The following is a 12,174-nucleotide window of genomic DNA, read 5'->3' on the forward strand; positions in this document are numbered from 1 at the left end:
GGGTTTATTTAATTTATTATTATTGAAAATATCATCAGTTAGAGTAAATCTGTGTATCAGACCTATATATTATTTTTGCTACCCATAATGAAATCTACAAATGTTTCATTTAAACAGATTAACAGTTTGGATCAGAGAGATGACCTTTTGAAGCTTGCAGAGTTTAAATTAGTTCTCATGTCAGCTGCTCTGAAAATGTTATCAGATGGTTCAATGAATGCTTCAGTCAAACTGGCAAACTGTACTTTAGATGATAAAAGACAGTCAATCCAGAAGGCTACACCAAGGTCTGTAATATTACATAAATTACTATTTATTAGACAAAGAGTTCGTAAGGTTTACATTTCATTAGCATTCTGTTAAAACCACAATTGTTTTAGTGTAGGGGTGCATTTATGTTTCACATGCCTTTTGTTCCACACATCTTTGTGAGAGACTAGTGCTAGATACAAAACATGAAATAAACTGAACTTTAAATATAAATTTAATAAATGTACATAGAAAACAATTCCACTTTCCACTTTAATGAAGTTCTAAGTAAGACTCAGATGATGTCTCATGAGTAGTAACAAACTTCAGTAAAATGTAGTACTTTTGATATGTAAATAAGGAAATATGATGGTTTGTCTTGTTAAATTATTAACATCTTTAATTACCAGTGTATGGGATTCCATTTGGTTTTAAAGTTATAAAAAAAATTGTACTAATGTTTTTATCAGTCATGTTCTAAAATTATTTGCATTGCTTTTTAAATTCAGTCTTGTTAATGTATCGCATCTGGAATGAGAATCTTAAGTGTTTTTCAGTATTTGTGGCTGGCTTTTTATTGTTTCATTAAATGTCTCCTTAACTGTCTTTCAGAATGGTGGAAATGAAACATGGATTTGAAAAGAAAGTTATGGTGGATGTAAATTACAAACAGGGGAGAGATGGCACTGTTCTTGATGTTATTGTTCAAGAGATATACCTTTGTGCAAGCATGGAGTTTCTCCTTACTGTAGCAGATATATTTCTAAAGGCTAATGCAGAAAGTGCTGCTGCACAGAGAAATCTCAAACAGTCATTACCTGTAAAGGACCAAGGTATATACCAGTATACACCAGAAATAGTTTAAAATCTGCATTTGAATATCGGCTTAATTTTGGTATTGTAATACTCCGTAAAAGATACAGTACTTCCTTCATGCTCCTTCCTATGCTTATATGTATAGAACAGCTTGTAACCATTGATACTGCTTTCTTCGCATCATGGAAATAGATTCATGACCTTTAGTCTTTGTTTCCAAATGAAGTCTTGTCTTACTAGAGAAAGAAGATACCTAAAAATGTATGTTTAAAATAAAATGGGATTAATAATGGAGTATATATTGTGCTTACATGTGGAAATGGCCTACCTGATATTGCTGCTTAGAAATGTAATTGCAGTTGTCCACTGATGTGCATTTCTTCCTGCATCAGCAAACAGACTTTTAGCTTGAATACCTGATAACAAAAATTGGTCCATTAGAGCATCAGAGCAGGAAATATTCTTTTTATGCTTCCAGGCCTCAGTTCTCATCAGGTATGCCAAAGCAAATCCCTGATTTTTTGGTGTTGTTTTCCTGTGCCCTAAGTATTGTAGTTGTGTCCCTGTCAGCCGGGCCTGTTGTGATTATTTGCTGATGATCAAAGTCTGAACAGATAAAGAAGTCTTATATGAAAGTATGTTTTTATTGCAAGTATTTATATTTTGCGTCAGTAATGCTGCATTATTGTCCTGTGGAAAAATGAGGGTTTGCTATTCCAGAGAGCAGAAAATGTGCCCAGTATTTTTGTAAAACTCTTACCAGAGTTGACAGATATAGGTATTGAGTGAAGCTGATAGATTTGTTAATGTCAGAGATAGTAGCAGCGGTGATACTTGTCATTTCCATTCAACTGTAGTTACCCTCTCCATTTTCACAGAGAAGCTATGTGAGAGTCTTCTGTTGTACCCAAGAGTAATTAGATATTAAATGGTTTTGTGCCTGCAGTGAAGAGCCTAGAAATGTCAATTGCAGGGATCTACAGATTTGCTAACACTAGTCGTGCTAGATCTTAGCCCTAAATTGTCAGTGCCTCCCTATAAGTTATAATAATTTTTAAAATATTGTAATTAATGTTATTAATTATAAAAATACTTATATTAATAATTAAATCAACAAGAAAATAATTGAGATTTAATCTTTGAACAATTAAACTAATGTAATTTATATTTTTGAAGCATCTGTGCAGCCTGTATCTACGATGGAAATGAACATTGTTGTTAAAAATCCAGAGATTGTGTTTGTGGCTGATTTAACAAGAAGTGATGCTCCTGCATTGGTGGTTACAACACAGTGTGAGGTCTTCATTAAAAATAGTCCTGAAAGGTACAACATGACAGCTGCTGTTAGAGAAATACAGATGAAAGCATGCCCATTTCTTCCAGAAGAAAGGAAAGGGAACATTACTACGGTGAGTTTGCAACCATTCAGTGTATTTAAACGGTGCCATGTAACTTAAAAGATGCCATGTAACTAAAATGCAGATAATTTCTGAAATGTTTGTCATTAAAATGTATGCTACAATATAGTAGTATAGATTTAGAGTATAAGTAAAATTTTTTGGCTAACATTTTGTTGATTTTATTCTCTTTTGTCTGATATGCCTAAAGCATCTACTTGATCTGTGGCATTGGGTTTTGCTTTGTATGACAAACTACAATGCAGAGCCCCAGCAAGTATAATGTTAGTTATCTTTCATATCCCATGTAACCCCTATAAAAGAATTTTGTAAATGTATCCTATGTGAAATGCAATATAATACATTTGGAGTGCTATCAGTCTAAAACTTTGTATTAAATAGCTATGTAAGAGAATAATAGTGTCACCAAAAATTAAAGGGAAATACATATTGAGAAATCATTTACTTACTGTATGCTATTCATAAATTCCTTCATGTTAAGGTCTGTAGATCTGTTATAGTAAAGCTGCCTATTTATATTTGGCAACAGAATCAGACTTCTTAGTTACTGTCCAGGTGGAAGTTGCATTGACTCCTGGAGCTGCTTACAGTTTTTCTGCCTCTACAGCAGACAGTTCCTCAGTTAACTGTGATGATATCATTGTGTCAGAGAAAAAATTCAAATTGGCTGCATATACAACAGTTACCCATGTTCTCAGACCACGCATGAATTTTGAAGAGCAAAACATTTCAGCTCTCTTTTAATGCCTTCTTACTTATGGAGTGATGTAGGAAAGACCAAAGCTGTAAGCAGAAAGGACTGGGGCTTCCCTTTCATCTCAGTTTCAGGTAGAAACATAGCACCTCAGTTTACACCTTGGGTTTACACAGTCTTTAATTCCACTCACTAAAAATATTTATCTAGTAATTTAGAAAGTGATGGGCTAGCATTGATAGCCATGATGCAAAATTGTTTGACTACTGGTTTTGTGGCTGGCAAATGTGGCATAAACATTATTTTTTTTGTAGAAAGCTCTTGGGCACCAAGTTTTCTGTCTTACAGGAATATCCTTTAATGGAATCTCTTATCTCTTTTCCTGTAGAAACAGGGAAAAAGACCTGAATCTGACAGGATGCTTGTGCTATATAGGGAAAAAAAGACTTCAGAGCTTGCTAGTTTCAGTGTTTAGAACAGTACCTTCCTTGAAAGATTCAGAAAGTTCTTTAGAAGAGTCAGAAAAACCATCACAAAAACCCACATGTTACCTGCAGGGAGGAGCATAACTGCTCCTTCTGAAAATGTGTGTAAGCAAACCTCTGAACCCAGGGTTTTCTGTAAACAGTCTTAGTCTGGGAAAGTGTACTGGTTTGAAAGCAGAACAGTGGGAGATCCCTAGTCAGAAATATGATTTAATAGGAAAATTAAAATAAATGCAATAATACAGAAACACTGACAGAGTCAGAATACAACCTGACACTCTGTTAAGTCAGGGTGTTGGTGGCAATCTGATTAAATGGTGACTGCAGTCCTGTTGAAGTGTCAGATGTGGTTCTGTTGAAGCAGCGATCCTGTAGAAGGGTTTGATCTTCCTCTGAAGGTCCAATGGTGGCTATGGAGCTCTTGTCCTTTGGGTATCCAGTGGCCGTTTGTGATGTTCAAACCTCAGATTATATCCAGGTAGGAATGCTTGGCTCCTCCCCCTGGGCAGAGCATCTCACAGTGGGATGATGTAATTTTATCAGTCATGCGGTGAGGCTTGATGGCCCATTAGCAGAATGTATCTCCCCCCTCCCCCACCCCAGAGGGAGTTGTCAGAGATGAGTCATGGAGGAGATAAGGAACACTGCCCCACCTGGTTTTAACGGCTTATGAAGATGGTAATAGAGTACATACTTTTGTGTACATCTTAAATTGTGTACCTTAGACAGAAAGTGATTGTGTTGGGTGGCTTGATCCTTTTGATGACAAAATCATTAGAACTGAAAGAGACCTTCAAGATCATTTAATCAAACTGTCAACCCAGCGCTACCATAGTCAGCTCTAAACCATATCCCGAAGTGTCATATCCACATGCCAAATAGGGAAACTAACCTCCAGATTTAAAATGGCATACGTTGATGAGGGTTTTTTTGTGTATTTCTGATGTGTGTTGGTCTGAAGAGAAATCTGTTATTTTTTGTTCCTGGATGTAATACAGAGTAAGAAAGAAAAGGTAATTTGAGCAATAGGGTAAAAAATAATATTGTGGACAAAAATTTCTTTTAGATCAAACTTATTTGGGAAGAGTGTGGTCAGACTGATTCAGGGTGTATCTATGCCTCCAGCACCTGATTAAGACATGGACAGAGATGTCAGAAAATTTTGCTGCATCAATGTGGTTTTAAATAATAGTTTTTGAAAGACTGACGATCTCAGATGGGGATTTGAGTTGAAATTTTCCTGTCTGTACAGTGTCAGTATAGTCTAATCTGAGTCCTCTATTAATAACATTGCACTGGTTTTGTTTATGGCATAGCTCTGATTTGGTAAACTTTGGCAAGTGCAAATGTACAGGGACTGATTGCAAAACAAAGTTGGAACTGAGTGATTGTGATTCAAACGGTTATATTGTTATTCAGGAAAAATGTAACTGTTTCATGCTGTGTTACAACTGAGAAACTGGTTTTCCTCAAAAGTCAGAGGCATGATGGTGCAGTGTGTTGAAGGTATCTGCAGGCTTTACCATAAGAATGGAGTTACTGAAGTGTGATGTGTTTTACTGTAGTTGACTGTTTCAGTCTTTAGTGCTTGAGAATGGCGGAAGTGATGCTTCTGGATACTTGTTTTTTCTTTCAACGTTACTGGTGTTCAGATTTCTCTTAATTTTGAAGAACCAAATATTGGTAAGTTTTCTTTCAGTAAAAAGAAAGAAAACCTTTTATTAACATAAAACTTTGTTTTTTATGTGTATTTTTTTAAAGTAAGTTTCTAAAAATATTTTTCTCTCTAAATGACATGTGTTTTTTACTTTGTTGTATAGGTATTGCAGCCTTGTGACTTCTTCTTTGAAATGAAACAGTCAGGTACTAATCCACAGACAGCTGATCTAACCATTAAATCTCTAACAATAGAAGTAAGTAGACTTGTATTATGTTTTGAGTTTTCTACTTCCCACTCAGCAGGCTGTGAAGTTGCTTCAGGAATTACTGAAATGGAGAATTGTTCCTGTTCTTCATTAGGTCATCTACCTGTTGAGCATGTCAAAGTGAATAAAATTGAAAATAAACAACTGTGTCAATATGCTTCAGTTTTGAATCTGTGTTTTATAAAATGCCTGATATGCAGAGATAAGTTTTGAAGTGTTCGGATAAGTCATTGAATGATATAGTTTAGAAAGCTTCCATCTGGAAATAAGGCAGGGATAGCAAATCTGAAAAGACTGAACTCTTGCTTGTGGAAGGGAAGTGTGTTCGAATGAGAGTCCTGTAGAAAATGGAAGTGGTTTTGTTATTGTAACATACTCATTATATTTTTGTGTCTGAGTCTGTTTCTGTATTAGATTCTCATTTCCAGTTATTCCAATTTCTTATTTGTAGGTTTCACCAATAATCATAAACACAGTAATTACTATTACATCAGCCCTTTATCAAACTACAGAAACAACGAAAGAAGAGATTAGTCAAATTCCTCCTGACTTGTGGAATAAGAAAGACATAAAAAATCTGAAAATGTGGTTTCTTGAAGAGACTAATGAAAATGAAGATAAAAATCCAAACACTGAACTGGTTCCCACAGGAGAGTCATTGAAAATTAATATAGAATCTGTTTTTATAACACTTGAAGCTGGGGTTGGGCACAGAACAGTACCAATGCTTTTAGCCAAGTCCTCATTTGTTGGAGAAGTCAAGAACTGGAGTACTCTAATCAACCTACATTCTCGTCTTGAGCTAGAGGTGAGGAATCTAACATAAAGAAACAGAACTTTTCCTAGGATGCTGAACCTTATTGTCTAAATCTTATATATGTGTTATTTAGACAAAAAAAGAAAAATAACCCATATATTTGGTGACTAAACTCCTGAAAATATGTGTTGTGGGAGCATGATGGGAATGAGGGGTTAAGATAGCTAAATTAAAATGAAAATCTAATGCATTAGATGTAATGTTAATTCATGGTGCAGTAATTGGTGTTATGCAACCTTACATTTACACTTTTTTGCAAGTTCGTAAAGACCTGTTGCATAATTCTTAAATGTTGGAATGGCAGCTGGCTAAAAGTGTCTAATAATCTTCAGTTAATGTTACTGTAGAATATATAATGTGTTGTTTCTATAAAACGCAGTTTTATTAATAAAACATCCAAACTGACTCATCTTTGGAAATTAGTGACAAAATTCAGTGATTGTGTAGGTAGATTCTTCTTTGTTTGTAGTGCTTTTGAATTCCAGTGCACCTACCATTTAAGCCAAAATTGTATTTTGAGTGGCACAATTTTTGCCATTTACTTGGAACCAGGATTTTGCAGTAGAAACTTAGCTGCCTCATTTATTTCTCTAATGCATTTGTTTCACCTTATGGTAGCAGCTGAAAGTGCAATCTGATTGTGAATCTTTTAGATTACCAAAATAATTTATATACTTGTAAATCAGAATTTTTTATTCAAGTTTTATGTAAATTCCTAACTGATTTCTGGATTTTGATAGGTACATTATTTTAATGAGATGTTTGGTGTGTGGGAGCCTTTGCTTGAACCACTAGAAGTTGAGAAGACTGACTTATTCAAGCCGTGGACTCTTGAAATCAAGGTATAGTTTACAAAGCTGAGCTCAAATATTGCATTATGATACCTAAAAAAAAAAACCCCAAATGTTCTTCACCTTTCATTTCTGAGACTAATCTAACAATTTTGCTCATGCCTGTTGGTTAATGAGAGTTTTTTTCCAGATAGTAAATGAAACCACATCTTATACAAGGAAAGATCCAGACACCCAGATCTGTTAAATATTGTCTTTCAAGTGGCAAAATTTTATTCTAGTTGCATGAGGTAATCATAACGACTTTATATAAGTTTGTCTATTAGCCCATGATGCTAATTAGGCTAATGATGCATTCAGTGATTCTGGAAAGACAAGCCACTGCTCTTGTTTCATAGCAGTAGTGTAGCAAAATTATATTGGAAAAACTGATAGCTGTCGAATAGCACAAAGAGTACTGTGGGGGTAGTGTTTTAACCACTTAATTTTCATCTTTCATGGAAATAGTCTGATCCTGGTCTCAAACTAGATAAGGCTTTATCAAAGGATGGATGGGAGGTACCTTTTGTTTTTCCTCCTTCTGTCTTAACTATTTCATTTCATTGTTTCATGACTTTTTTCAAAACTGTTGAAGTATTTTTAACCTGAGGGGTTGGTCAGAACGGCAGACAGACCCTTTTCCTAGGACTGTCGTTTTCAGAAACTTTCTACAGTGATAGCCTCAGAAGGATAAATACTATGGATTGAGATACTGCTGTTAAGAAACTGCTATTAAAAATACCCCAACAATTTTCCAGAAAGGTACAAGAGATAATACAGGAGAGAGGTAGAAGATAGTGAGTCAGACCTCGTGTCCTTCTCATCCTGATATGAAATAAAAAATTTGGAAATACATAATTTCCAGAAGTGGTGAAGGCTAGGGAAACATATTCCATCAGGGTTTTTTATTTTTTCTTTCAACCTAATGAAAACAAAATAGGTATTTGATTTGGAAATACAAAAAGACTAAATTTGGAGACTGTTTTAACAGTAGGAAGTCAATTATGTCTAACATTTTACACAGCGTTACTCATGAGGTTAAGATGAATGCTATCACACAATATTTCCTGGATATGTTAGTACGTAGTATGTATTTTCTTTACTTTGGAATAATCATAAATTTGATTACTCTTACTTGTATTTCATTGACTTCTTGAATATATAATTTATCTCTTGTCTTATTCTCTCCCTCTTTGGTTTTTATTTGAGAATAAAAACATAACAAAAAGGAAAACTGTGGCAGGACGTAGAAATGGGAAAGGGAGACATAGATAGTCTTGAGGTGAAACTTTCTTCTACAGAATAAGTGGTCAGATAAGAATTCTTTAAATATCTCCTTTCAGATGAAGAAGGCTAAAAAAGCTCTGTTTGAATCAGATGATGAAGAAGAAGAGAACTACAAAGTTCCAGAATATAAAACAGTAATAAATGTTTCCTCAAAAGACCAGCTCAACATTACACTGTCCAAGTTAGGACTGCAAATGTTGAGTAACTTGGGCACGGTAAGAAAGATTTCATAACTAAGTGGTGTTAGAATTGCTAGGTTAATACATGCAGAGATCATCTTGGTGAAGTCCTACTTGGTATGTTTATGTTTTGTATTGATTCTTTGCTTTCTAGGCATTTGCTGAAGCAGCTAGTCAAACTTCAGACATCTTCAAAAAAGAACGAGCACCATTTGTAATAATAAATTCTTTAGGAGTTCCCATCACAGTCTCACCTAGTGATTCCTTTAGTGTCCTTAATGTTGAATTTGGATCAAAAATATTTCATTTAGAAGACAAAGAGAGTTTAAATATGGATTTTGTCAGAAGTAGAAATGAGAGTGACCAGTTCACAGCAATGACAACACTGAGCAGCAAGAGATTTTACATTCAGATCTGTAAGTACTAAAGTTCATACATCTTCTGTTTTTGTAAATATTTATCATCCTTAATACAGTGTCTTGTACAGGTCAATAAATTTTGGAGGACAACATAACATGGAAGGAGCATCTCTTTGAATTCTAGATGCATGGCATTATATGAAATCCTGCTTTAGCCTTTACAGCTTAAAGTTATATATATCATACTTCTTAATTTTTGCAGCATAGTATTTCTGCTGTGATAAATTATTTATGTAATAATATTTATTGAGTCAGATATTTGTTTGCATTTATATGTTATTGTAGGATTCAGCTGCTCAGAATAATTTTTGTTTTAAAATAGAGTTCTGTATATATGTGTGTTTACAGAAGTTACTCTTAAGAGGGGAGTTTCTTAAAAATATTGTTTTAAATAATTTTAAGTAACCATAGCTAAAACTAAAATTAAAATTTAGCTATTTTTAATGGTGTATTTGTTTAAAATTTAAATTGATTTATTGTATCAATTGGCAGTTTTTCAAACTTGACCATATGAATTGTTTTTACAATATACCTATACCTTGTTAAGAAGCTGTTACGTCTTGTAAACATTTCCTGTGAGGCATTAATTTTATTTGCAGTAGCAAAACCTACTTAAATATTTGAGTGATGGACTCATTGACTCTTTTCCTTGTGGCAAGAAAAGAATCTTTGCTGTTTCCTTAGTAACACTGCAAGAGCAGCATATTAAGAGAGCTGATTGTACTTTTTCATATGGCGGGTGGTTTTTTTATTATTAGATTGAATGACACAGAAAATTCTATTGAATGCACATCTTTGTCTTTCAACTCTTTCTTTATGCTCCTTTTGAATGTTTCATGTCTCTCTGTGTAAATTCTAGGTCCGCATAATCATTCTGCTGTGGAAAAGATTCCGTTGACTAAAGTGGGTCGATGTATTTACAAAGTGAGACATGAGGAATCAGGTGTTGAAAGGTCCATCGTCAGTCAAATTGACACTGTTGAAGGAAGCAAGATAATAACTATACGTTCCCCTATTCAGGTCATTATATATCCATACATTTAATTTTTTAATGAAGGAAAATGATCCTGTAGTCTTTAAATAAACATGGAAAAGACATACTTTAAAACTTCCCTGAATGATCCATATAACTTTGCTTTGTGTTTGATTTTTCAAGAATAAAAACCATTTTCCAAATGACAGATGGGTTGGATGCAGCTGGATGTCAATCAGACTTTGGATTAGGATAATTAATTAGTAATGTTAACTAATACTGGCTGTAATTTTGGTCATGAACTATTTGTTTTGTATGAAGTGATCAAACCTCTTTTAATCTTACATTTGTTCCACAAATTATCCTTCAGTCAAGTTATTTCATTTTCTTCATCCTGTACCATTGGTATGTTATTTTCAGATTTAGTACTGTGTCAGTTGAAAAGTAAGACCTTTAAGTATATATGTCTTTTGATTGCATGGTATTTTTGGTAGATATATGGTTTATAGCTACAGTGATGAATTAGATATTACAGTTCTAACAGAGATAGTGTTCTTGTTACATTTTGGTTGCTTTTTTCACTCAAAGTGGTTTATGACTTGATTAATAACAAAATTTACTATTTTTTTCTAAATTATTTTTTTTGAGGAGCTAATTAATGCCATTAAATTAACCCTGAAATAAATAAAAAAGAATGCTTGCAAGAAAGATAACTATGTGTCTTGGAATGGACATTAATGATTTAACCTGAAACTTCTGACTTCCCTTACACTTCCACTGTATGGATTTTTGAACCTTGTATCTATTATATTTTTAGGAGATCACTGTTTGGAAAGTTGCCATATAGTTGAGATTTACTTGTCTGTGGTTTTTCAAAGTCATGCATTTCTCCTTGAAAAGCTTTTTGTAGTTAGTATATTTATTTAATAAATAAAATATAGCATTAAACTGCACAACCAGGTCATTTAAAAAGATTTGCTGTTTTAGACACAGTTCTTATGAAATACTGACCTTGAATGCTATATGGGAAAGATGAAAAACAAGACTTCTCAATTCTTGCTTTACTAAGCTCAAAACACTTTGTCTTTACAGTTTTTCCTAATGTGTGTTGCTGGATTTTTATTTTACATAGATAAGGAATCACTTTTCAATCCCTTTAAATGTTTTTGAAGAAGGAAGATGTTTAGGGACTGCTTCACCAGCAAATGAATTCAACATACCCTTTTCCTCTTACAGGTACTTTATTGTGTTTTGCTCTTATTGTAGAATATGTCTATATACTTTTGATTATTGTATCCATACAATTATGCTAAAAAATTGTTAGCCCTTGCTACCTAATACTGAAATAATACTGTGCTGTCATTGGTAGGTAGGATCTTCTCAGGACATACAGTCTGAGTTAAACAGAGTGCTATTTCATTGTTGAATTGGAAGTATTTTGAAATCCATTTTTATGAATAAGTTAAATTAGCTAAGCTACTTTAAAAGTCTGAGCTCGGGAACTTTTGGAACACAGTGATTGCAATTCACATGGTACACTTCCGAGTGGGTGATGCTTGGTGAATTAATGCAGCTTTTTTGTTTTTTTCTGAAAAGGCTTCTTTTGATTTTTTGATTCTGAAGTAAAATATTAAAAGCTCTACACCTAAACTCTACCAAAGATGTAAAAAAAAGACTCATCAACCTTAGAAAAACTTGGCATATAGCATAGCTATGTTATTATCACAGTCAAGCTAATAACAAAACTGCAGTGAGTTTGAATGTAATTTTACCTGAACTGTAACCAGGTTTTAGGTAGGTAGGTTTGCTTTTTTTATGGTTGCAAAGACTTTTCACTTCTGTGAAAGTCTCCCAAACACGCTCCTCATTCTTTGTAGTGAAAGCTTTGTATCTCCTTCATTACTTGAATTACATTTTACGGTAGATTCATTAATTCATTGATATGTCTAACCATCTGTATAAGATTTAGTGGTGTTCTAATTTCTTGCACAGATGAGTTGCACTAGGTAGTTAGAAAATGTGTTAAAGCAAAAAAAAAATCTTTGTTCAGGACCAGCTGTATTAAATTAAAGCCATGGGTGT

General features: G+C 33.8%; 1 protein-coding gene across 5 annotated transcripts in view; it reads left to right on the forward strand.

Moving 5' to 3' along the window:
- Window positions 1-12,174, forward strand: part of VPS13A (vacuolar protein sorting 13 homolog A) — a 103,686-nt gene that overhangs the window by 52,206 nt on the left and 39,306 nt on the right. For all 5 annotated transcript variants that reach the window (XM_064405060.1, XM_064405058.1, XM_064405059.1 and 2 more), the window contains exons 37-46: window positions 118-287; window positions 862-1,082; window positions 2,242-2,474; window positions 5,483-5,575; window positions 6,039-6,395; window positions 7,145-7,246; window positions 8,578-8,736; window positions 8,855-9,116; window positions 9,979-10,139; window positions 11,225-11,328. In XM_064405060.1, the coding sequence (XP_064261130.1) occupies window positions 118-287; window positions 862-1,082; window positions 2,242-2,474; window positions 5,483-5,575; window positions 6,039-6,395; window positions 7,145-7,246; window positions 8,578-8,736; window positions 8,855-9,116; window positions 9,979-10,139; window positions 11,225-11,328 (1,862 nt within the window). The remainder of the gene's footprint in view (window positions 1-117; window positions 288-861; window positions 1,083-2,241; window positions 2,475-5,482; window positions 5,576-6,038; window positions 6,396-7,144; window positions 7,247-8,577; window positions 8,737-8,854; window positions 9,117-9,978; window positions 10,140-11,224; window positions 11,329-12,174) is intronic.

Source organism: Passer domesticus, chromosome Z, assembly GCF_036417665.1.
Source record: "Passer domesticus isolate bPasDom1 chromosome Z, bPasDom1.hap1, whole genome shotgun sequence".
Taxonomy (NCBI): domain Eukaryota; kingdom Metazoa; phylum Chordata; class Aves; order Passeriformes; family Passeridae; genus Passer; species Passer domesticus.